Source organism: Epinephelus lanceolatus, chromosome 3 (genome assembly GCF_041903045.1).
Source record: "Epinephelus lanceolatus isolate andai-2023 chromosome 3, ASM4190304v1, whole genome shotgun sequence".
NCBI lineage: Eukaryota > Metazoa > Chordata > Actinopteri > Perciformes > Serranidae > Epinephelus > Epinephelus lanceolatus.
In genome coordinates this window covers 15,567,925-15,595,265 of record NC_135736.1, presented here as the reverse complement: position 1 = coordinate 15,595,265, position 27,341 = coordinate 15,567,925, and the positions used below count along the sequence as shown (strand labels likewise).

The 27,341-nt window shown below is 41.5% G+C and overlaps 1 protein-coding gene across 2 annotated transcripts; it reads right to left on the bottom strand.

Moving 5' to 3' along the window:
• Positions 1-1,201: 1,201 nt before the first annotated feature.
• On the bottom strand, positions 1,202-21,968 carry LOC117255018 (voltage-dependent calcium channel gamma-4 subunit-like). Of its 2 annotated transcripts, XM_078165692.1 has the most exons (5): positions 21,831-21,968; positions 20,959-21,444; positions 12,386-12,469; positions 8,349-8,489; positions 1,202-7,732 (listed from the first exon to the last, which is right to left on the bottom strand). In XM_078165692.1, exons 2-5 carry the CDS (start codon positions 21,179-21,181, stop codon positions 7,158-7,160), a joined length of 1,023 nt encoding a protein of 340 aa, XP_078021818.1. In that variant the 5' UTR covers positions 21,182-21,444; positions 21,831-21,968; the 3' UTR covers positions 1,202-7,157. The 2 variants fall into 2 exon arrangements, with proteins under 2 accessions (XP_078021818.1, XP_033479447.1); XM_033623556.2 differs by lacking the exon at positions 21,831-21,968 and having other exon boundaries at positions 20,959-21,798.
• Between the last annotated feature and the right edge of the window lie 5,373 nt (positions 21,969-27,341).

Below are 27,341 nucleotides of genomic sequence, written 5' to 3'. Positions count from 1 at the left end.
AACCAGCTTTGGTGTTTCTTTACAAAGGTAGAATGTGGTGATGCAGGTCCAGGCAAGCTTTAGACTTGTACATTCACGGTCTCTTATTTCTGCACACTGCATACAAGCCCAGTCTGTGTGCCAAGTACGTGTTGCTGAATGGATTTGTAATTTGGTGGTGTAGTCGCTGTCCAGCTGAATTAATTGCATCCACCAAGACAGCAGAAAGAAAAAGCGAATTAATCAAGTTTTGCATAATTAATCTGTGAAGGCTCCTGTAAGACGATCTGGATGCTGCTCATTGTCAAATTTAGCTTCAAACACACTTACTGACTGAAACTGACAATTTATATTTAAGTGAGCTGCTGTTTATTTGCAATAATCAAAGAAAGCAATAAGACATTGATTGTGGCTCCTAAAATGATTAACCTTCTTTGATGCAGGATGTTTATCTATACAACTTCATAAATAAGAGCAACAGGTGGCTACTCAGAAGATCTTGTTTTGCCGGCTGTTTATGAAGACGTAACATTGTGTACAGCAGCCTCCGCCTGCTGCTGGGCCATGTGTTTTTTTTTTCGTGCGTATTTTTTAATCCTCGACACTGTGTTACAACCTCACTTACCAAAAGTTCACTTTCTGTAGCAGCGAAGGAGGAGTGCGATGTTCACTTTGAAGTTACTGATTGTGTGTGGAAAAGTAGAATTTTTAGTTGCTGTCTTTCAAATGACGTCTTGATAAATGAGGGACCTGGATTAACTACCGTTGCTGTTGTCTGCTGTTGTCTTGGGTTAATCCTTATTGCGTAAGTATGAATTTTGCTCTCATGTGTTATCTCAATGTGAACATAATGGAGCACAGTGGAATGCAACCATCCAACCACCAACTAGTTTCTGCTGCAGCTACTATACGACCTTAAATTGTACCCAATCTTTTATCCCATGTTCTCAGAGTTTGTTGGTGTTTTTCCTTTTCTTCTTAGAGACGTGTGCTGTCGTAGCGTCAGGGTTAATAAGGGTTGCTTTGGCCAATACAAATACACTTGACTTGCCTGACCAGTTACCACAACAACAAAACAAACATATCCATAATCACAGTAAGTGTAAATGTTAATGAATGTGCTTAAAATATACAAAGGGCTTACTTCATAAACTTGATAAAACACCGTGAGCAAACTTTGTCTTGAAAGAAAAATCAAACAGATGTTCAATTTCCAGTCACTCTTTTTTTATTTCAGAGTAATTTATCAGCAAAATGATACATTACAAACCTTTCATGGAAATAATTAGACACTTTGTATTTACAGGCTCTGTAGTATCGTATAATATACATTAATTATATATGTTGCCATTTCACCCATAATACAAGCCCTCAACTGAAACAGACACGCAGACCATAGAGGGTTGAAGGTGTATGAAGCACAATTAAAGATAAAACGACTAAAAGAACACACCAAAAATCTCTGTGTACCAATCTCACAGCTATGACTTTAAAATTCTGATTCTTTTTTCACCACCATTTCGAAATCCTTTATTATAACCATCTGATTCTCCTGATATCATGAGCCCCTTTTTGACAGCAGAAACTTTCCCCATGATCAAGATCTCATTGCATATCGGCTGCTGGGACCAGGATCTAAATGACTACTTTTTACCTCCCAAAAAGTCCCTGATTAGAGGGTAGTATTTTCTGAAAGTACAGGAACTTTTGGGGTGAGGTTTGCCAAACACACACAACACTGCTGCTTCACTGTACCGCTTTAAAACAAGGAAGTAGGGTAGTATTGATTTAGGGCCATTTTAGGATGAGGGGAGAACATTTCTCTTTGTTGGATAATATTCCACATTAAGTATGGCTTAGCTGTCAACTCCTGACCCATTTTAAAAAGGCAGATTTAATATTTTTTCAACCAATCTAAAAAAAAAAAAAACATTGATACACACCAGTGATTTATTTAATTGCCCTCATATTTTTAACCTTGTTAATGTTTACTGGGGAGAAGACATCTTGTCATTGTGTCGTCATGTCACCTGAGGACTTATTCTCACCTCCTGTCAAACGTGTTGAAAGAGCTGATTAGGTCATATTCACAGGTTTAAAGCAGGTGATTTCTGCTTGTTCTCAGATATGCTGCATTTCTGCAAACATTGCAAAAATTACAGCCATGATGGTCTGCTGTTTTTCATGTGCCACAGAGGATAAAAAAGGTTAAGCTCTAACTTCTGCCGGCTAAATCCAGTCTTAGCACAGTGACAGATGTCATGGTAATGGACACCTGCGGTTCCTGGATCGACAGTATGGCACCGATATATCAACAGGGAGCGAGGAATCAAGCCCACTTGCTGGGAGAAATCTCAGCCACTTTAAATTTTCAAAGGGAGGAGAGGGCGCTGCCTGCGGAGATGGGATCACTCAGGAGGAAATCACATCGGGCTTTAACATCCATCCTGTCACCTCTAAATACGTGGTGTGCAAATAAACAGTGTGAAGATCTCAAAATATTAAATTAACATGTTAACAGTTATTCCCTCATATGAATGAATAAAATGGCTCTCCAAGCAGCAACATGGTGTTCAATGTTGCTCTCACCACTGGCGACAGTTAATGACATTATACTAGTCAGACACTGTGGTTTTAGAAAAGAAAAATATGTTGTTTTTGTCCTGTGTTTGATAAAGATCTTATCTCTGTGTGCACAAATATCGTCAAGAGGGCTTAAAATGAGGTCAACAAGTCATTATTTAATGACAGAAAATCTAATGTCAGGTTAATGGCTCTGTTTTATACAAATGTATGCCAGATTTGTAATGAATTGTTGTAACACTTACACCTGCAAATTGTACTTGTAATTATATTGTTCAGCAATGACCACAAATCATTCCTCCTACAAGAGGAGACGTATGACCTATAATTAAATTCAAAATATCTTCGACTAAAATTACAGCTGTTAAAGTGCTTTTTAAAGAAATCATTGCTGGCTGTAAATGCTTTGTTATGGCGTCGGGTGTATCAGGTTCAGTATAAACATAGCTGAAGTGTGAACCATGAAGGGTGCTGAACCATTTGTCATGCCAGCAAATCAAGTTACAAAGGCAGAACCTGAGTTGAGATCCCAAAGCGTTATTTTATCCGCCCTGCACAGCAAGGTACCGATGCTAACAAGCACGTTGGCTACTTTTGTGACTGCATGGAGAGGTGACCCTGCCATTTTCCTCTCAATTACTGGAGGAGACATTTTGCTGGCGCACGACAGGAGGGAGTGGAGGCGCAGCTTTATTGTGGATGAAAATACCAGTGAGGGTCCATGGCATTCAAATGCATGGGGCTTAACAGCCTGGGTGATGGACAGAGGACGGGGTGAAGAGGAATTGCTCAAATTCAGGGCTGGAATGGAAAACAAGGTCATCAGACTGGTTTGGCATGACAAAGATACATCAGACACACGCAGAATGAAAATAAGTCAATTCTAATTCGAGGCTTCCCCTTGTCCACGTCAGTGACTTGAATGACAACAATAGCTGGGAGAGAGATTTCACACAAACTACATGCCCTCTCATGGCACTGTCATTTAAGTACGCATGGCAACCGCCATGACACTGATTCACTAACCAACAACCAAATTAAGCCAATTCCAACTGCTGCTAAAAATATTCAACTGGGAAACAAACCATGGAGCTGACATGGGACCCAGTCGAGCGTGTACTATACCAAGAATGAGTAATTTGAACTTTTACTAACCCTCCACACACACAACGCTTGCTTTGCTCCGGCTTTTGTTCGGAGACAAGGAGACAAGCTTTTTGAAGTCTGGATGAGCATTTGGGAGCCTGTTAGTTCAGTCAAGCATTAAGTTGGCTGATGCCGATTTCCTTTAACACCCTGTGGTTGCCTGACTGTCTGCCACACAGTTTCATAGCAGAGCCTAGCAGGCCCATCAGCCCCGCGTCATTAGCTAAATACTTCCTCTATAGAGAAAAACAAACGCAGTGGACCAATTCTTCGTTCATATTTTTGCATTAAACCACAAGCAAGTCTAAAACTGAAGTTAAGTGTAATTAGTTGAGCCTCAGCAGTCACTATTTAGGATAGCTGGTATTTAATGTGATGTAATGAAAGTCAGAGCATGTGGCTGAATGGAAAGAGTCCTGACCGAGGGTCAGGGTCAGGGTCAGGGTAAGGGTTAGGGTTATTTTTGTTCTTCACAGCATGGGAGCAGAGGGGAGGTGTCAGCCTGGGTGGGGCACCTGTTCAGTGGCGGCTTGTTCATGACCTTTGACCAGCTGAAAGAGGGAGAAACTAAACATCAGTATTTCCATAATGATACACCTATCCATAATTAAAGTCACTGAAGGCCCCCCAAAATGTATATATATGTATATTTTTTCTCATCACAAAAACACTGTATCAGTACCTACATTGATATCAGAACTTAACACACAAAAATCCCAAAATTGACAAAGTAGAATGTGACAAGACATTTTCCAACACTTGCAATTCTAAAACCCAATTAATGCAATAAAGGTTCTTCACAGGGCTAAGACAACTCTTCCTCATGGGATTCTCTGGTACTACAAAATGCCCTAACTGTCCACATGCAACAGATGCCATCACACTCTGCACGCTTTGATCTTACTGGTCGGAGGTCAAGAGCAAGCTATCCCAGATATTCTGCCTCAGCATCCCCATGAGTCCATCCATGTCACCCCTGGGTAACCTCTCTGCACTTAATGTCACACAACACTAATAGCATTAACTGCGGCTAAAACGATCATATAACACTGGCTCAATTTGTCAACAGAACACTCCACTCTAGACGAAATCACAGAAACCTTGCACAACAAAATTAAACCATATAACACAATTTGTTTATTGCATGTAAAATGACTGTCATCTGTCCTGTTCCCCCCGAGTCTCCTTTTTCATTGTAATGTGACAAAATGTATTTTCTGTTTCATGTTGCTGTTGTTCAGTTTCCTTTATTGTCATTATTTTCTTGTTAACATACAAAAAAAAACAACTTTTTGCACTAAAGGATAAATTTGGACTTAGCTGGATCCTATTTTCCCATTTATGTCTAAGTCTAAACACTAAGGGCATGTTCATACGGTCAGTTTATATCTTCTAAATGTGCTTGTTTATGCCACTGATGAGCTCAGATTTTTCATATAAGTGCCCAACAGCATTATGGAAATTACCCTACAGAGATAGAAGCTTTTATCAAGGATAAAATCCTGTTTATTTAATGAGAAACAGCCCTGAAATCACTATCACCAGACCCACCAGACTCCATTTAAATCATTTTAAAAATGTAAGACACACTTTATCAAAAGTAGACAAAAACAAAATAAAATCACAAAAGCCATCTTACTTTGTCTTTCCACTAGTCCAACATCACTAACTCTGGTTTAGATGAAATAAACCTTAATTAACTCAGTTAGATGTGAAAATATTCTAGGTCTCTACTCACTAAAATTACTATATATTTAAATGTAGTCTGGTGGATTTAACGATAGCAAACTGAGGCTGTTTCTGGTTAATAAAAAGGATCTTACTCTTTCACAAAAAGGTCTATCTCTGTAAGGAATCCTTTCAACAATATTCTCAGACACTTAGAATAATAATCTGAGCCTGTCAGAGGCAAAAACAAGCACTGTGATTGAGCATAAATTCACAGTGCATAATTGCCCCCAAGTGGTTACATTGCATTCTGTTTCACGGCTGCTGGCTGCAGTGCTCTCACTCAATACTGGACCAATTTCAAAAATTGTTCCCATTAGTCAGTTAGACACAAAAACATGTAAAAACAGGGACCAAGTTGAAAAATGCCAAACTCACCCTTTAACCCCTGAACAGATCATGAGATTAACTGGATATGTGTACAGATGTAGCCATCCATTGCCATAATAATGCCATTTTTCAATGTCATGCAAAGATAGTTGTCAAATTCAGGACGTCACATAACACAAACTCTCAATTCCTTTGAAATTATAATGACAACAAATTGATATGGGGCAATAAGACTACAGAAATACTTTGAATAGAAGTTCCGCATCGACTACAAATATATCAAAAACCCTCTTAACACAAAGGCAGTACAGACACATGTTAATTAACAGCAACACACACAGCGTGATCTCACCTCTGTTTTTACACACAGTAACAGTCTGTCTGGCTTAGATAAGGAAAACAACTGAAACATATTTGTTCTCTCTCGTGATAAGCTCTACATCTCTAAAAGTAAGATTCATTTGTGTCCATACATCGTCCCTGAGCGAATGGAGAGCAAACGGCACAGTCTGTACAAACAATGTTTACACTGATATATCACACAGCATACTGGAATGTACTAACATTACTGTGTGCCTTGTCATTTTTGTCGCTATATATCTACAGAAATCCATATGTGTCATAGCGTGGCAGTGTCTCAGAGCAATAACACACACTTCACATACCGCAGCACACATATTTACCACCTGACTCACACAAGCTTAAGAGAGAGGTTATTGAGATACAGTAGGAGTATTTAAATGGCAGTTGAGAAGGCTTAAGACTATCAAAGGTGTACAGATTAAGTTAGCACCAGTTGTGTTAAGTTACAAACAAATACAATACAATAATACTCAAACAATCACATGAATCACTTCATTTGAGCAAACAACTTTGGAGACAAACATCTTTTTGTCTCAGAATAAAAGAAATACGTTCTTTTCCAAAATGCTATACAAAAAATCATTACCTGAAGTTCAATATTCAGAATCTGTATTATATTGAGCATCAAGTCTATAAAAGCTTAATTATTTAATCAAGCAATTATCTTTTAAAGAACACCCGAAGATATACGATATTTTTCAGGAGGAGGAGGAGAAGTCACTTACACATGGTGGGTATCATATTTTAGAATTAAACTCTTCAAATGTTGCTACAAACGGTCTGCAGTCACATTTTAGATATCGTAAAAAGTTGTTCTGATATCACCTTCCCTCTTCCTCCAAATGCAACACAGATTGGCACTTTTCTGTCACAGAGGGACGCAATGGAAAAACAATTTTGAGGCCTGACCTTTCAACATTGCCGCTGCCTGAACAGCCCCGGGGAGGAGTTGTCCTTTCTCATCAGCTGTACAATATCTAATGTGCTCCATCAAGCCTATTGTTTTACACAGTCATACACTCCTGACCTCATACCGGCGTGGTCCTCCTGTTCACTCCATCTTTCACATCCTTCTGAAAGCAGTTGTGGACTTGTAAAAACCCAGAGTCCCTCTCTGGACTGTAGGGCCCTGCAGTCGCACTTCCGCCCTTCAGAGGGTCCCTACTGAGGGCGTACAGAGATATATCCCCCATTGGCAAACCCATCCCCAACCCTCCTCCTCCTCCTCCTCCTCCTGTTCCACCACTTCCTCCACCGATCTTCATCCCCACTGGAGAGGGGTCACGGGACGGGTCACTTGACCTCGAACTGGAGTGTGAGCGCCTTCGTCTGTAACGGTAACTTGGGATGCGTGAGTATGGCGAAGAGGAGGAGGTGGTCTTGATGAAGTCACGCCGGGCTCGGAAGCGTGTCTCTTTGTTTTTCTCAATATATATGTTGACCGCGAGGACGCCCACTGCTTCAGCCACGATGAAGGAGAGGGCGCCAAAGTAAAAGGACCAGCCGTAGTTGTAGTGGTTCTTCTTGTCCTCGTCTTTCTTGTCACTGGGATCTCCGGCATTGCTGGAGATGTAGACAATGATGCCGATGATGTTGCTCAGGCCTGAGGAGAAGAGAGGTGAGACAAGGAGAGAACAAAAAGCATACGGATGTTAAAGTTTAAGCATATAAGTGGATGATAAAGCCGACAGATGACACTACAGCACAGTGTTTATCCAGAGGCTCACACACACTCTACACCTACAGTATATCTTCAGCACATCACCTGAGAAAATCATCTTCACAAGTTAGCTCTATTCCTTAATGAGTGATAGAATCCCCTAATGAAACAATGAGGTATTGTCAACAAAACACAACTTGAACAGTCACACCTTTCCTGCACATTGTCACCTTCTGTCACGCTTCTTTGCACATTCACATAGAATTATTTATCACCGCCAATTAGAGAGAAACAACAGATTCAAGGGGAAGGAAAGGTGCGCTACAAGTGTGTTGGATATCCGTGCTTTATTTGTTGTGTTGTGTAAAAACACAACAAATAAAGGAAAAGTTGAGGTAACTTGAAAAGAAAGACATGAAACACAGCCACCAAAGGGAGACCCTCTTGTATTGTGTCTGTCTTCTCCTTCTTTCTGTCTCTGGCACTGCACAGAATCTATTTATTTTTTGTTGCACTAGTCTGTGTGTTTATCTGTAGCGTGCTGTCAGTCTCATCCTACCTGCAGCCACAAACAGAATGCCAGCGCTGAGCAGGATGTTGTTCTTGTTGTTGTAGACGCGTCCAACCCCGACACACAGGCCACCCAACATCAGCAGAACGTTACTGAGGATGGGGAATAGGCTTGATGCACGCACTATACCTGTTCATACGAGACAGTGAAGCCTTCTTTTAAATAGGAATTAAGACATACGTCACTTTTAATTTATGTGACAAAGGCTGAGCAGCATTTATATGTGTCAATAAAGTCATGTTAAAAGTAGAATTAGTTGTAGCTGTAGAAAAAATGACATTGCTGATTTTAAGACACTAGTACTGTAGTAGTAATAGTTTTGACAGTACTTGCAATAGATAATGAGGTTCATTCATTCAACATGCATTGTTATTATCATTAGTCATGAGGTGTTTAAATCTGCAGTAATACTTTTTGGCCACTTGGGGCAGCACAACAAATTGTAAAAACAACACCGACATATTAATACATAATAATACAGTAAACATTCACTTGTCTTTTAGCTCTCTTTTGGTCTCATCAACTCTGAGGTTAATCTTTGGACCTCTGGGTGATAAATGCTCTTTGATCACCAAACACTGGCCAATTTTGTTAATGACAGGGTGTCACCAAGAGGAAGGAGACATTCAAAAAAATCAAACATAAAAGAAAATGATATACTTTTTTTTTTCTTTTTTTCTTTTTTTAAATGGGGGGTTGAGTGTGGGTGGAGGAAACTTCTCTAGGGCACCAAATGAGCTTGCTCCAGCACTGGTAGTGGGCAGATAGCGTACAGTGATCTTTTTCGCTGTAACAGCTGCTGAATTCACGCTTTTGTTACCTCAAGGCTGGATTACTGTAACTCTCTATTATCAGGTAGCTCTAGTAAGTCCTTAAAAACTCTCCAGCTAATTCAGAATGCAGCAGCACGTGTACTAACAGGAACTAAGAAACAAGATCATATTTCTCCTGTTTTAGCTTCTCTGCACTGGCTCCCTGTAAAATCCAGAATTGAATTTAAAATCCTACTGTTAACTTATAAAGCTCTAAATGGTCAAGCTCCGTCATATCTTAGAGAGCTCATAGTGCCATATTATCCCACCAGAACACTGCGCTCTGAGAACGCAGGGTTACTCGTGGTCCCTAAAGTCTCCAAAAGTAGATCAGGAGCCAGAGCCTTCAGCTATCAGGCTCCTCTCCTGTGGAATCATCTTCCTGTTACGGTCCGGGAGGCAGACACCGTCTCCACATTTAAGACTAGACTTAAGACTTTCCTCTTTGATAAAGCTTATAGTTAGGGCCGGCTCAGGCTTGCCCTGTACCAGCCCCTAGTTAGGCTGACTTAGGCCTAGTCTGCCGGAGGACCCCCCTATAATACACCGGGCACCTTCTCTCCTTCTCTCTCTCTCTCTCTCGTATTCTATTACTGCATCTAGCTAACTCGGCCATTCTGGATGTCACTAACTCGGCTTCTTCTCCGGAGCCTTTGTGCTCCACTGTCTCATTGGTTAACTTCTATCACAGCGGTGCCTGGACAGCGTGACGTGTGTGGTTGTGCTGCTGCCGTGGTCCTGCCAGATGCCTCCTGCTGCTGCTGCCATCATTAGTCATTAGTCATACTTCTACTGTTATTATACACATATGACTATTGTCATACATATATACTATCAGATATTAATATATACTTTCAACATATTGTACCACAGTAACCAGAACTATAATTATAATATTATTACTTTCATTAATGTTGTTGTAAGCTACTGTCATTACTGTCTGTCCTGCATCTCTCTCTGTCTCTGTCTCTCTCTCTGTCTCATTGTGTCATATGGATTACTGTTAATTTATTATGATGATCTGTTCTGTACGACATCTATTGGACGTCTGTCCGTCCTGGAAGAGGGATCCCTCCTCAGTTGCTCTTTCTGAGGTTTCTACCGTTTTTTTCACCCGTTAAAGGGTTTTTTGGGGGAGTTTTTCGTTATCCACTGAGATGGTCCTAAGGACAGAGGGATGTCGTATGCTGTAAAGCCCTGTGAGGCAAATTGTGATTTGTGATATTGGGCTTTATAAATAAAATTGAAATTGTATTGAAATTGAATTAAAAGGTTGATGAGAGCGTTGAAACGGAACCAAAACAGTAAAGTTGCAGGTTGTAAAAACCAAAACAATGACCTTAAAGACATTAAAATGCTGAGTAGAACTGAGTCGAACCGCAGAGTCTGGTGATAACTCTGTGTGGGTTCAACACTAAGAGAAATGCCTTTTACATTACACATAGTCATTTCATCCATTGTTAATACAAAATCATTGATTAGATCAGTTTAATCATATTGAAGGTTCCCTGTGGAGTGTTTGACCTTTTCTTGTGGGTCCCCATTTTCCCTACCTGGATGTGATACACATTCCTGTATATTCATTGATCAACAGGTGGCTGTAACATGTCAACATATGCAGCAATGTGCCAGGAAAGACAGGGAAGAAGAAAGCTGCTAGTCAACATCCACAGATGTAAACAATGAGGGATCCAAAATACTTAAAACATAAACTCTGCATATGTCCTGTGAGGAAGGATGCATTCAGCACATTTCTTAAAGGCCAAGAAGACAAAAAAGGAGTTTGGTGAGTAACATGAATGTAAACTGAACTTCTGTTGTTAACAAGAAGGCTGCACACATGTAATATAAATGTCACATGTGTCTAGCAGAAGAATTCTCACACTAACATTATAAAACATAGAATATAGTAAATTTGGGTTTTCTGATCCCTTAAACCCTATGGAGGCAAACAGCAGATACACATTTTCCCTTTTACCTGTAAGGCTTTTATATGTAATCAATCTAGGTGTGAGCCGCAGAGTGTTGGAGGTATTGGCCGTAGAGATGTCTGCCTTCTGTCGAATATGATGTAACTAGATGAAACTTGTGCTCAAAGTTAATCTCAATATAATCCACAGACCTTGTCATTGGCAGTTTCATGTAGGAACTATTTTCTTTCTACCAAACTACACCTACAAACCGTATCACTGCGCAAAAAGAAGCGTGCATCTTCTGCTAGCTCATAGCACCACTGAGTTAGCTAACATTACTGCTCAGCTGAGGAGAACGGAAATAATGTTTAAACCTCACAGTGTCACAAGCGTGAGCCTCTTGTCCATGAGTAGATGTTTGCTCTCCTCTGCAAGGCGATACGGTCGGCGAGTGTAGTTCAGTAAAAAGAAAATAGTGCCCACGTAAAACTGCTCACAACAAGGTCTTTGGGTTATCTTTTAATCTATTTATTTTGGCGGCTTTGAGCATCACAAGCTGAGTGCCATTGAGAGAAGGCCAATATCTTTGCCAATCACACTAAAACAATCTAGATTGATAATAGCACAACAGATAAGAGGAAACATGTATTTTTGATTTCGGGATGAGCTGTCCCTTTAAGTTGTCCTAAAAATAACAAAATATGGCACTCCTGGTTGATGCATGCAGTAACTCTGCCATAAGTGCAGCAATAAAGTGAGTGAAAGACGAGGAAAAACTGCCTCAGGTTCGTCAGATGAATACTTCCACAGACACTAAAGCCTGATTAGCAGACGTCCCTGCCTTTCTGTGACGCTAACCAAGTGAATCCATGAGCGTAATGAAATTCATCATTTTAGACAACAGGGTGTTGTAAGACATTGTAAGACAGAATCAGTTGCTTTGGGGCATAGGGCAACCTAGAATGTGACATGCAGAGTGAAGCTGATCTGAAACCTCAAGCAATATGGATAGATGGATTGAACTGCGAGACCAGTGTGCGTCCTCATCAAACTACTTTGGACAGACGTGAGATCTTACGTGAGTAAAGTCATGTTTTAGACCAATTACTCATCAGCACACAACACACTTCATCATCTCCATTGCTCCAATTACTGTTATGACATCAGGCTTTTATGGGGGAGGGATAGAGATGTCATGACACATTAAGTACCCTTGTGATAACTCCATCACCACTCCAAGAAAAGAGACAGAGGATTAAGGGTTTAAGTGTTTGAAGATGAAGAGGTTGCAGCGACTTACGTAAGATGTACTCTGAGCTGTCTGTATCGTAGTCGTTATCCTCTGGAAAATGATTGATCCGAAAACAGCTTCCTTTGTTGATACCTGCAGAGGAGCCAAAAGCACACCGAGTGTTAATGTGACTGATGGTGATAACAATGATAACAACCTGTGCAGGGACAAAATGACAACAGTTACAGGAAAAATATTGTGCCTTTATAATAGAGCAGGGCACCAGATTCTCCAGTTAAGAAAGAGGTTAAACATAATGTCTATGAGACAAACAAGTTATAGAGTCTCTTTTTGGTAAAGAATATCGAAACAAGTCCTGAACTGTCTTGTTTTCACCTCCAACCATGTCAGAAAGCATGTGAGGACGGGCTGCTGTGAATCTGAGGTTCTGAAGTTATCAAGCCCTCAGGCACCTTCTTTTCAAAGACCCAGTCTCTTCACCGAGAAAATCTTCCCTCCACTTTTAAGAGAATAAAACATTGGCGCATTATGAATATTGAAAGGTTAGACTTTGAATTAAAAGTCCGATGTCTGATTCTGCCGCCGCATCCTGTCATTTCTGCCTTCGCTACTGTGTTAGTTGCACTGGAGCTACACCTGACATGTATAACACACCTGTGGATGTTGACATGCATCATCTGTGCGAAACCGATAACACGTCCAAAAACTAGACTGAACACAGCTTGGATTCTCTCAGACACCCAATAAAATGTGAACCAGCAGTATGAACTCTGTTATTCTGTCAATCATTCATTCATCCTCTTGAGGGTCGTGGGGGGGCTGGAGCCTATCCCAGCTGACATTGGGCAAGAGGCAGGGTACACCTTGGACAGGCTGCCAGCCTATCACAGGGCTGACACATAGAGACAGACAACCATTCACATCTACGGGCAATTTAGAGTCACCAAGTAACCTAACCTGCATGTCTTTGGATTGTGGGAGGAAGCCGGAGTACCCAGAGAAAACCCAAGCTGAACCAAGAACATGCAACCTCTGTAAGAAGGGCTACCCCACCCAATGCTAACCACTGCACCACCGTATTCTTACAACAAGAAACTTCTCAATCCTTCATGTTGCAGTTTCATAATTTGGATGTTAAGATAAGGTCAAGATCCTTCAGTAGGCACAATATTAAAACATTTCTCTTCTCACCAAGAGAACAGAATCTGGATCAACCTGTTCACTGTAACAAAACATCTATTCAGCAGATGTGCCTGATGTAAAGGTACCCTGTGAAGTTTTTGACCACTGGTAAGAATATGAAGCAATTGTGATATAAGCAGGTCACCTTTTGTTTGGATCTTGTGCACACGTACAAGCATGTGGGTGATGTGACACACACCTGCCAAAGACTTCACACAATACCTCTGTTTGAAAATAGGCTGCAGTGAAGCGTCAAGAAACATGTGCCAGCAAACAGGAGGGAGAAGAAGACTGCAAGCTGGCAAAACTCGATGTAAACGATACAAAATGTAAAATAAAACAAAACAAATTCCACTCTGCTATTTTTCATGAGGAAGGAAATGCATTCAGCAAATATATCAGCCTTTAAAGAAACACACAATGCGTTAACACTGAATATAAACGTAACTATTCCACATGGAGTCTAGGTTACGGGATGTAGACTGTGGGTATAAGCCTGTCAGTGGCTGCCTCTCTCAGACGTTTCCTGCATGTTTTTTAAAATCCCTGTCACTGCGTGAAATAAGCATAGCCAGGCGTATCTCCACACTTCATTTTAGCGCTATGCATGAAACAACAACCTCAACCTGAAGCTAGAAGCTCACATGTTAAAATGTCTTTTAATGTTTTATGCAGCCTTTTCTTTTGTAGCCATTTTAATACCAGGGCCACCAAACCAAGTTCCCTCCTGATTTTGGCAGAGCACCATCGCTGCATCCTGGGCTTAGCGCCGCCCAAGACGATTATGATTGGTTTAAAAAAATATAAACAACCCAAAGCATTTTTCCCCCTAAGTGCAGAATTACAATGGTTTCAGCGAGACCTTTCTCCAGTGCTGGCACATTATGAGACAAGTCTGGCTGTAGCCCGGTTTCCATCAAACACTTTCGGTATGGTACCTTTGGAACCAAAACTAACCCTTCAGACATGGTATCCAGGCCCTAGGTCACTCACTGCTCCGTCCAGCACTCACTGTATTTCCTCCTCCATTAGTGTGCACCTCGTTTATTGTCCAAAGAACGGGGTTGTATGCCAGCATTTTCAGAACTACATAAAACACGCTGCAGCGAGAGTCCCTCTTGATGGGATATTTAAAAAGAGTGGGTTTGTGCATTTAGTCCTTCTAAGGCAAGCTCAGGGGTTTAGTATTGCTGTAGGCCTCAGGAATGATGCTCCACGATGCTTTTTTTTTCTCCTTCAAATGAGGATTGGGATATGTGCAGTTCACATAATCTGGTTGAAATTATTAATTTTTAAAGGCTTGAAGATTCACTCATTACTAAAAATCATCCAAGAGAGACAATAAAAACTAAAGTAATGGTCAAAGTTGTCACATTAAAATTTAAGTTTGTTGATGGATTCATGTTGTCAACTCATGCATTGAGTAACATTACAAGTAAACGTTCCACCTTAAAAGTTGCTGGCAGTCGACCCAGTAAAAAAAATTTCTTAGACCACAGCTGCTGTGAGAGGCAGCAAAACGTCCTTTCATTTTATAGTTACAGTTTACTAATAAACCTCTCCATGGTATGAACAGCGGTTACAGTACATGAGCCTCAAAACCAGCCACAACTCTGAAATTTCTAACTAAAATTTAAGGTGTGCTGATTGATTCATGTCATCAAACCATGCACTGAGTAATATTACAAGTGAACGTTCCACCTTAAAAGTTGCCGACAGTCGGCCCAGTGAATGAAGTTTTTTTTTCCTCTTTCATTTTATAGTTATAGTTTACTGATGTATGAACAGAGGTTACATAAAACCAGCCACAACTCAGCCCTGAGCAGAGTGACCATTCGCTATTGACCAATGAACAGACTGCAGTGTTCACAGTTACACCTTTTGGTGCCAGATCTGTGTGCTAGGTACCCCAACAGAGGGGGGACCAAAAATGGGGCCGGTACAGAACAGTTCCATTGGTACCATCCACAACTTTTACAGTGGAAATGGGAAAAAAAAGGACAAACTGAACCGTAGTGTACTGCCTGGTGGAAACAGGGCTTATGTGAGACTACTCCCCAGAGTGCCTTGAAAGCCACTGTACTGTATGTAACATTAACATTCAGCCTCACTAACATGTGCGGTTGTGAACACCAGTGAATAGCCTTACAGTGATGGGATTTTGAGGGGGCGTGCACTGTTTTGGCTTGTGGCGAGCTGTGTTGTGGCTATAACATCAAAATCCATGTGGACGTTAGCTCGTTAGCTGCAGTCACTGGCTGAGTCTTTGTATGCCTGAGTGGCTTTGTGCACCTAGTTAGCATGGCCTTGGGCTACATGGCATTTTGTGGTAGACAGCTCATCCAGATCAGTTACAAATTCTGTGTTGGAAATCATTTACGAGCTAGGAATGCATTCACCATGTCTGTTAGGCTGTGAGGGCGCACATGATGTGATCTGATGAGGAACGCTACATGTAAACAAAACAGTAGCTGTTTACACGAGGCACCTTTAGTACGTTTCTTACTTAACATTGCGGCATGATTTCATCCCAGCCATCAGCATAAAAATTTCAGTGTCACATTTGTCTGCTACATCTCCATGGTTAATCTGAGAGTGCTGGGAAAGAGAGAGAATGAAAAGCAAGAGATAAAGTGATGAAACATCCTCAACAGCCCAGACTCAAAGAGTCTATCTCCACCAACTCCACTCTCTCAACCTCACTCTTTCAGTCTCTTTAAACCCTCATCTTGTCTCTTCTTAAAACACTCACCACTATCATGTCTCAATTACCTTCTCTCCCTCCTGTGTTCTAAAGTGTTTTCCTCTTCGACTCCCTCTCAGCTTCCTTTTGATCTTTTATGTACCAAGCACATTCTTTGGATCGATGGCAGAGGCAATCATTGTGTTATATAATTATCATACTGTGTGTGTGAGAGTGTATCTTGCATGTATTTTATATCTATAAGATCAGTGTTTGACTGTAATTGGATGTTTTCTCTTGATTGTGTCATCCCAAAGGTCTTGGGGAAAAAGCAGTCACAGGTGTACGGTAAAAGATAACAGGATAAAGACATTAAAAAAAAGAGTTTTATTTTGTACGATCAAACCAGAAGTGAAGATGTCAAAGTAAAATAATTGTATTAATGAATAAAACATGGAGAAGTCCAGGGAGTTAATAATCAGAGGAATGACGCTGAGAGAGATAGAGAAAGGAGAGAGAGAAAGAGAGTGAGCTCAGTAGGGGAGGTATCTCCCCAGAGCCCATCTGTCTGAGAGACCCGAGCCCATCTTTTATTACTCAGCATAGCTTCACCATGGCAACCTCCCCCCGGCAACCCAGAATCACATTTCTAGCTCCGCTTCTCAGAGGACGCCTTTGACATCTTACTAATGCATTCACCAGACTAACACACACATACTCCGGTGCTCCACGGAAACGCACACACACTAACAAAGCTACGGAACCAGAAAGCAGCCTTTACAACACTGAGAATCTCAAACAACAATCACATTATGAAAAATAAAACTTGGTGAGATGTTGGCTCACAGCAAATCAGCAGGATTTACCCATTTGAAGTCGGACCAAATGTCTGTTTGAAACACGTTGTATGTTTTAGTGCCACTCTGGCATGTTCAGCTATCAGGGGTGATGGCTTAAGTGAGAGCTCTTGTCGTGTTTCAGCATGAATGGCCGCGGAACAAGACTTCACTTTGTTTCCTTTTAAAGCTCATTTGCCATCATTGCTCACCTTCAGCGAACCTCCTCCTTGTTCTACACGACACAACACTCATACAGGCGTCTGTTTGGCACATAAGAGCGACAAGCGTAATTTCTTCTACAAGGTTAGCCAACGTGTCCCTGGGCTTACCCATTATTTATGCTGCTCATTTGACCTGATATAAGTGGTTGGATTCCATCTTGTTCTTTGTTCCTGGAAAAGATCATATCTCAAGTGGACAGTTAAATGAGCGGACAATTAAAGCTATGACCCCTATTTAGTCTTTTCTCATAAAATGGACCAATGATGCTCATCTTCAGGTTCATACTTGAGCTTTGGGTTTCTACTAGAACATGTTTACATGCTTTACTGTTCTTTATACTGTCGATGCTGGAACGCCTGCATTCAACCTCCTTCTGAAGGCCTTCGTTTTAGCATGTCTCTTTAAGCCCGTCTCGCAAAACAGCCTAGATTGGTCAGCATTTTGGACTTCCGTATCTCAGAGTCTCTGCACAATCATTGCAACCCAAGCCCTACAGAACAGCTCTGTGCTTTGAAGCCAAATTTATATGGTGGCCAAACATGGAATTACAACATGCCATGGGGCCCAAAGAAACTTTTTCCTATAGACTAACATTGCAAAAGAAACATCTGTGTGTCACAACCCCCACGAAATGGCTCTTTTCACCGTCAGGATTTGATCCATGCAGTCCAATACCATTTCTTAAGTCTAGAGAGCCACATGATTGAATCATTTTGTCCCCATTCAAGTCAGTGGAAGGCTAAACCAGAAGTTAGACGCTCAGCTGTCGTAAGTTTCTTGTGTGGCTGCTCTGTGGGCCCCATGATGTGGAAGATCTGGGTAATATCATATCTGAAATCACCTTTTTTTGGCTTATTGTGCCACTGAGCAACTTTCATAGAAATGAACAAGGCCCGCCCCCAGCGCTGTATCCAGGTCTCTTTATGCATCCATGCTGCAGCAGGGGCATGACTGTAATGGAGTATAGCATTTTCTACTGTGAAAAAATTGCATGTTCCCGCAGGAATATGATCCAAAATCTGGAGGAAATCCGCAACATCTGCGACCAGGTTTACATGTTTTCCTGATGTTAGCATGTAGCTACATGTAGCTACACGTAGCAGCGTAGTATGCATGGAGCAGATGAACAAATAATGTTACCATCTGATGTCACCTTATAGCCAAAATTGAAAAAGGTTTTTGCTGTAACATTATGAATGTGATAGAAAAAAGGAAACACATAATAGGTTGACATTTCAACTATGTATTTAGCCAAAGAGAGACACTTAGAGGGTGTATCCCAACTGCTTATATGCTGGGAAGTCACTAAGATCTTTGGTGTACGAGTCACTGGATGTCATTATCATTTTAATTTCACCAAAATCTTATAAAGTCTTTTGGGTTCAGCTAGCATCACTTGTAGATTACAGGTGTGCCGCCAGAAGCCAGTTAAATTGAATTTCACAGCTGTATGGCAATAGTGCTGATGTGATGTGTGACAGAGACACAGCAAGAGAAGAAGTGTTACTTTCACTCTCCGCTGTGTGTAACACACATCCAGCAATTTATGCAGGGAAAGCGAAGATAGTGGAAAAGATGACAGATGCTTAAGAACAGCAAGCACTCTGCTTCACTTCTGCTGATGGTACTCTCAAGGGTTGGAAGTGGGGGAGAAGGGAACGTGTCTTTTGATTAACTTTACAGGAAATCCATAAATAGTCATGCATTTTTATATGTATCAAACTCCAGTAAGAGTAGCAACAGTGCAGAGCAAAAGTGTGTGGTGTGGGACTGCATTCATCTGCATATGAGACAAACCTCTGGGCAAGTACTGCAATGTCTGAGAGACGCTGCCTTCTGGTCACAAGGAAGAACATAGGAGATGCAAGCTTCCTTGTCATGAGTTCATCTAAACCAGTGGTTTTCTCTCCCTTTATGGAGTTCTGGGGGGATTCCAGAAAAATGCGGAATAGTTTATTCTCACAATTTAATTCGTTATAGAGGTGAGTCCAGTGTAAGAGCCATAAGAGTATTCTGATCATAAGGTTTCACTTCCTCCACGGTTAACTCCTCTGCTGTAGTTGACAACTAACTGGTCTTAATCATATCTAACAACCAAAATCTTTTCAGATGGGAGTGCCTGAAGCAAAATCTTATCAAATGAGGCTCAGTGTCTTAATGTGTATCAACTAAGGGGGGCTTGACATAAAGCGGTTGAAAACCACAGATCTAAACACCACATGGTTTTGGGATTAAACAAATTTCCTTTACTTTTACTCAAGTGTTTTCTTGTGATCAGTTAGGGAATGGTGAATATGTGTCAAATGTCATAAAAACTATAATGATTGTAAGTACGGTATTATATTCTGTGATGTGCTTATTTTCAGTGTTGTGATGTGATTATAGTCCATAATGCAATCACAGTGCTCAGCACATTGCTGGAACATCTACTTGGCTACAAAGCATGAATGAGAGGCCATAAAAGAACCACCTGTAGGCAAAATTCTGCCTTCTGTCATGGTGTTCACAACGAGAATATTTCGCAAGTCAGCAACTAACTATTTCTGCCTTTTAGTGTGTCATGATCATCCCCATGCATCTGAGGTTTTTTCGCAAATGTAAGACTTATTCTATGTATTAAGCCTCGTTATTTAGTTGGTCTGTTAGTTAAAAGGAACACAGTCATTCAGAGTTGAGGTTTCAGCACCAGCAGCAGTGGACAGCGCCACAACAGGGGAGGCTGATGGAAGACGTCACTGGTGATGACTACTTTCACGGATCGACTGACTGATCTCATTGATCTCATTCTCCTCGCTGAAGCACTCGTGTCCAAACAACAACTAGCTGTAAGACCAGCGCAGGGAGCCCAGCCCCAAACTCCTCGCACGCGCGTGTGTGTGTGTTGGGGGATCATGGATACGCAGAGCAACAGCTGAGAAAATGTTGACAGGATTTTTATGAAGTCAGTTTCTTGCTGAATTCTGTAGCTGAAAATTATTTCATCAGTCTAAGCAATTTTATGGAAGTAGTTGCCAAGCAACCGTCCTGAGTTAATGAGAAAATTAGGACGAGTCCTTAAATTATTCCTGGGCGATTTGGAGACATTTCTTGCTTGTAACAAAATGTAAAACATAAAAAAAAAAACATTAGTTCTGGCTCTTTGCCGTCATCTGTCTACTGAGTGCTCTTTTTCAGTGACAAACTAAATCATTTACGAGGGAAACTGACGCAAACGTAGCATTATGCGCGCGCAACATCGCCTTTGCGCGCAACAAGCAGCACTTTCCCTCCAGTTTTTCCTATTTAATATCATTCCAACGTACCCTTTGTGCCCATTCAGCGCACTCAACAATAGAAATGACTGTTGGTGATGATGCACCCCTTGGCACATCTCCAGTTTTGGTGCGTCGTCACACAAAACAAACAGGAAATCATTTGTTGGGAATGCCCGTGTACTTTATTTTGCACAAAAGAACAGTGTTACAGATATTTTCATTGGGGGTTTTCCCAGTTGGAGAATTCGTCTGGATCACAGACAGAAGATGTACTGACTATTTGATCAATCACACTGACTATATTGTCCCCCTCCCACCGTAAAGCGATCAGGAGATCAGGGGGCTCATCTATGGACACAATGCTCGGCTGTGCCAATGAGCACAACAGAAAAAGTAACAAAAAAGTTTGCGTAATAACTAGTCACTAACTTATTAACTTACCTTCGATACAGCAGATCCTCCACAGCCCGGAGTGCGTTAGGTCGCCTTTGACTTTCTTGGTTTGCATCTGGGACTCGTCCGTGGTGGCGTTAGTGGCGTTACAGATGTAAGCCCTGGAGTAAAGCCAGTAGTCGGTGCCGATGGCGATGGTCATGAGACTAAAGGCGGCGAAGGCCCCCGCGATGGCCAGCAGAGTCTGAACCCCTCGGTCACACCATGCCATGGCGTCTCATAATGTGTGAATCCTCCACAGCAGCTTACGCACACGGCGAGGAGCGCATGGTGCCCATGATCATGGTCAGAGGAAAGCGCACGCGTCTCGCGTTTTTTCCCTCTCACCAAGTCAAGTGTCGATCCTTAAAACTGTTCAATCAGCGGTCCTCTCTCTACCTGAACTTCAGTCGGAGTTCAATCCAAGTTTCCGAGTTTGATACGGTCGCAGCTTCCGTTGAATCCCTTTGAGTTGTCTGGACACATCTTCAATTCCTGCCACAGGTGGGGATGAGGGAAAAAATGGAAATCCCTTGATTAAGTAGACTTTTCTGATAAATATAAAGCAAAATCATGACATTTATATCGAGCACATGCGGCTGCAGCTTCTTAACTGTTTACTATTCAATATTAAAGTGCACGGTTTAACAAAGGATGCAGCATCGCTCATCCAGACCACACCTTCCACGGCTGTAGCCAGGCCAATGAGAGAACAGCTGCTGGAGGAGGAAAACATCAGACCTACACTAACATATACAGTCATGTTAAAGAGCAGGAGAATATAGCGACTGTCTGTGAGGAAAAAACAGGCTTCCAGGGTTTGCAGCTCGTCTTTCACACACAATAATAAAAAAAAAAAGAAATCAAGCACTTCTACTCACCCACGTACAAAAAACACGCACAGATCATACACACGTAAACTGGGTTTTCAAATGTTTTCCAAAAAACATCCACAGAAATCAAGCAAAGGATAAAAACACAGCCACTGACAGCAGAGTGGAGATTAGAGAGGCTTGAATTGTGGCTGAACTACTTTAGCAGCAACTTAAAAGAAGTTGAAAGCATCGCCACTGATGAAATATTCCTTAAAACATCCATCAAACCCACTTTGAAGTTCGAGCAGTCTGCTTGCAAGATCACCCGGCTCATAAAAGTAGAAGAGTAAGACATAAATCTTCGGCACAACCAGAAACTCGTGCTCCTAAATGAATGTTTAAAGTCTGCGTTATAGGGCCAGGCCTGTCACTTTAAGCTGTGGGTTGTGTGCAGTTTGGTGGGGTTTGCTTTTCACACTGACACACACACACTGAGAGGGGCAACCAGAGAGGGGCTGCAGGCTTTGGCTGGGGTTGCTGCTGTTTACACTGTCCCATGTCCTGGACTGGGTGCCACATCACTTCTTGGTCCCTGCAAAGAATGCGGGTCAGGGTCTTAAGGTGTGTGTGTGTGTGTGTGTGTGTGTGTGTGTGGCTGGAAACGGGATAGGACAGTGTGGATTAGGAGATAAAGTGAGGCAGAAAGGAAGGAGAGAGAAGTGGAGGAAGGGATGGGAAGATTGGTAAAGTGAGAATATGATAAAGAGGAGCATGCAGGAGAAATGGGGGAGGAGGATGTGGAGAAGAGCTCAATACTTTCACATTTTACATATTAAGGCTGTAAAGCAAGTGACAATAATGTATTCATGCCACATTTTTGGCTGTGAGGCAGCAGAGTGGGCTTTAGCTTTCAGTCTGAGCTGGAATATGTCCACCGGACTTCAATCATCTTAACAAAGGGGTGAGAGCGGGGGAGTCACAGCAGGTGAGCAGAGGCCGAGAGACGTGATGCTTTAGATTGCATCAGCAAACAGAAAATTTGTGGAAGATTTTGCACAATGGCTCAGAAAGCTTTTATGAAGCCACCTACTGTCTTTCTTTCCAGTGAAAGACTAAGCTATTATTTTGTTTCAGTTTCAAATGCTGCTGTTTTGTAGCTTGGTGCAGGACTTAATGACAAATCTTTAAATAGAGATGTAAGTAACAAGCAGGTTGGGTGTTCTGTGCTATGAGACACGCCAGATAATTTGTAGTGATGGGTACAGAGCTCCCATCAGAGAGCACAGGCACCAAATTAACTCCTTTACTCAGTAGAAAAGAACATTAAAAAGATACTAATTATATTGCTTTGATCTGTAAATATCAGTTAATAGTGATCCTGAGGTGATGTCACTAAATGTCATTTTCTGTGACCAGCTAATATATCCTAACAAAATAGGTTGTTTGCTACTGACTCCTGAAACATATATGACCATTCGAGAGTTCCAGAAACACGTAGGCTACTGACGTTAACGTTGTGAAACGATTGCAGTTCTGCACCATGGTTTGGATTAAAATAATTAACATGTTTGTTATATTGACCTTTTGTTTAACACGGGACACAAACAGCAGTCTCCTGGGTCAAAGTCCTGTGTTTGTTTGATCCAGCCATCCACACAGATTTCCTCCCTATGTGGACTGTGTTACTCTTTACATCACCTGACTTCCTCCTTTGCTCCCGTCATAATTCCTATGACCATTAGAGGTCCTAACAAATAACATAAATATGGGTCGTAGGCTGGATCAATGCTCCAAAACCCCAAAATGTGTTACTATAAATGACCAAGAAAACCAAAATACAGTTAGCTCAAAGACCCAGGAACCACTGAATTGTTGCCTCTTTTGCTTAAAAAGATAAAATAATAATGGATTATCAAAATTAACAAAATCTAAAACAAAGCATCATCTGCATAAGGACTAAGAAATCAGCCAGAAATATATAAGTAGTCGAGTGGAGTTTTGTATAACCCAATATCACATACATTGCCACAACGGGCTTTAGAGGCCCACGGCAGCTACAGGTCTTGACTCACCCCAAACTCTGCTTAGGTGCATTGTCTTTCAAAGGAGCAGTGTGTCGGATTTAGCAGGATCTATTGGAAGAAACTGAATATAATATTCATAATTGTGTTTTCATTAGTGAATACAATCATTGCATTTTAATTAGCTCAGAATGAGCCCTTCGTATATACATAAGGAGCGGGTCATCTTCCACAGTTCCAACATATTGCATTACCATGTTTCTACCATAGCCCAAAAGGAATAAAACCAAACTCTGGCTAGAGAGGACCTTTCAATTTTTCCGCTTTAGTGAAGGCCACCATTTGTTTTCCTACACACTTGGAAAAGAAGAGGTGGGTGGAGGGGCATTCAGTTAGTTTCAATCTGCAATCTCAATGCTAGATTCCACTAAATCCTACACACTGCTCCTTTAAGAGGACGAAAAGGCAATTAACAAAAGATGCAAAAAATGAGTATGATTTAGTAGAAATATAAGATGCAATAATCACGAGTAAGATTATAAAAAGTCAAAAACCACAGTGTTATAAATCCAAAATAAGCCAAAGAAAAGGGTTCAATGAATAGTGACATACTGTAAGTCCTCAAGGACAAGACAACCTATGAGTCCAAAGCCTTTCTTCACAATGTTTTAAGTCCACATTATCAGGGCGTAGGCATACAAGGAACTCCTCATGGCACCTGAACCAAGTCTAACTCTTCAACCATATATATTAGATGACATACAGCGTAGTGCACCTAGGTTTCCCAGCCACACTGTCCCACTTCATCTTAGTCAGAGTGTCTGTGATTGTTCCTGTCATCCCATGTAGTTTGGCTTTCAAGTATATTGTCCTTGGACTATTTTTTGCATCCTGACAAAACATGCCTGAGTGCTACTATTTTTTTTTTTTTAATAAAGAATGACAAGTTGGCTTCTCAGCTAGCCTGTTGTAAAGTTTCCGCAGTATTAGGAGTACACAGGGGCCACTGATAATGAGTTTAATTCTCATCACCATGTCCCCGAGTTCTTTTCAACTCCACTGTTTCCTCTCTCCATTTCCCAGCTTCGCCATTGTCCCTGCTTAACTTGAGAGAGTGCTTTGGCACAGCTTGCCATTTCACTCTGGTAATTGATGTCTCCTCTGCCAGCTTCCTCTTCTCTCATGGTGTTTTCGTCCTGCAGGTTTTGGCCAGTGCCAAGAAGAGCGCCTCCTCTATGACCTCGCTGAACTTGCTGTACTATAATGGCAGGCTAAGTGTTGCTGGTGTTTCTTAAATGTTTTTTTGTGTGTGCTTGTTTTCCAACCAGCTTGAGTAGCTGCCATAGTCTGGCCTGTCCAGTGAAAGAGATTAATGCTGCATGGCTGCCTGGTGTACAGCAAAATGTGAATGTGCCAATGTGCCAGGCCTATTTAGATAGGAAATTGGAGGCTTTATCAAGGAAGTAATTGGTTATTTCTTTTGAATTTATTTTGTCAAAAAAATACAGGCTGATTTTGGCAAAATTGTGGGGTGAATGAGAAAGTGTTTGACTGTTTTTTTCTTTTGAAAGGGTTTTGATATGTTTTATGTTTTTATCTATGGGTAGACCCACACGCTTTTCATACGTGCTAAGTTAGAACAATAATAATAAGTGTTTGTCAAAAAGGGCAGAACTACAAGACAATGTTTCTTTACACTGTAACATGCACAGTGACATGACTGCTCTGTGCTTATGACGATTGCAGTCAGCAACAGAATATGAACATAACTGACCAAGCACGTCAATTTGTGACAAGGTCGGAGTGAGAATGTGTTGCATATTACAGTCAAACTGTAAGCTAAAATATGTTTCTGAAAACATTGGAGGGGAGAAATAGGCAACACAGTGACAGAGTCTTGGTTTATAATTTTATCAGCGCTGCCTAGTTTTACTGTTTGATCTCAGTTTAGTCTGAATTTGACAGACAGAGGGACAAGTTTGTCTCCTGATACCCTTCTATACTCTTTGTGTCCGTGGTATCGGCATGGGTGGTGAGCAATACAAAAATGTTTAAGTACAGCCTGTAGTTTTGAGCAACGAAACACATTATTTGGTAGAGTTTCACTGGGAGGGAGCAGGGAGATCTAGACACTGCTTAGCCCCTTGACGCCTGAATTTACTTACAATTACAGTACAGGCCAAAAGTTTGGACACACCTTCTCATTCAATGCGTTTTCTTTATTTTCATGACTATTTACATTGTAGATTCTCACTGAAGGCATCAAAACTATGAATGAACACATGTGGAGTTATGTACTTAACAAAAAAAGGTGAAATAACTGAAAACATGTTTTATATTCTAGTTTCTTCAAAATAGCCACCCTTTGCTCTGATTACTGCTTTGCACACTCTTGGCATTCTCTCCATGAGCTTCAAGAGGTAGTCACCTGAAATGGTTTTCCAACAGTCTTGAAGGAGTTCCCAGAGGTGTTTAGCACTTGTTGGCCCCTTTGCCTTCACTCTGCGGTCCAGCTCACCCCAAACCATCTCGATTGGGTTCAGGTCCGGTGACTGTGGAGGCCAGGTCATCTGCCGCAGCACTCCATCACTCTCCTTCTTGGTCAAATAGCCCTTACACAGCCTGGAGGTGTGTTTGGGGTCATTGTCCTGTTGAAAAATAAATGATCGTCCAACTAAACGCAAACCGGATGGGATGGCATGTCGCTGCAGGATGCTGTGGTAGCCATGCTGGTTCAGTGTGCCTTCAATTTTGAATAAATCCCCAACAGTGTCACCAGCAAAACACCCCCACACCATCACACCTCCTCCTCCATGCTTCACAGTGGGAACCAGGCATGTGGAATCCATCCGTTCACCTTTTCTGCGTCTCACAAAGACACGGCGGTTGGAACCAAAGATCTCAAATTTGGACTCATCAGACCAAAGCACAGATTTCCACTGGTCTAATGTCCATTCCTTGTGTTTCTTGGCCCAAACAAATCTCTTCTGCTTGTTGCCTCTCCTTAGCAGTGGTTTCCTAGCAGCTATTTGACCATGAAGGCCTGATTGGCGCAGTCTCCTCTTAACAGTTGTTCTAGAGATGGGTCTGCTGCTAGAACTCTGTGTGGCATTCATCTGGTCTCTGATCTGAGCTGCTGTTAACTTGCGATTTCTGAGGCTGGTGACTTGGATGAACTTATCCTCAGAAGCAGAGGTGACTCTTGGTCTTCCTTTCCTGGGTCGGTCCTCATGTGTGCCAGTTTCGTTGTAGCGCTTGATGGTTTTTGCGACTCCACTTGGGGACACATTTAAAGTTTTTGCAATTTTCCGGACTGACTGACCTTCATTTCTTAAAGTAATGATGGCCACTCGTTTTTCTTTAGTTAGCTGATTGGTTCTTGCCATAATATGAATTTTAACAGTTGTCCAATAGGGCTGTCGGCTGTGTATTAACCTGACTTCTGCACAACACAACTGATGGTCCCAACCCCATTGATAAAGCAAGAAATTCCACTAATTAACCCTGATAAGGCACACCTGTGAAGTGGAAACCATTTCAGGTGACTACCTCTTGA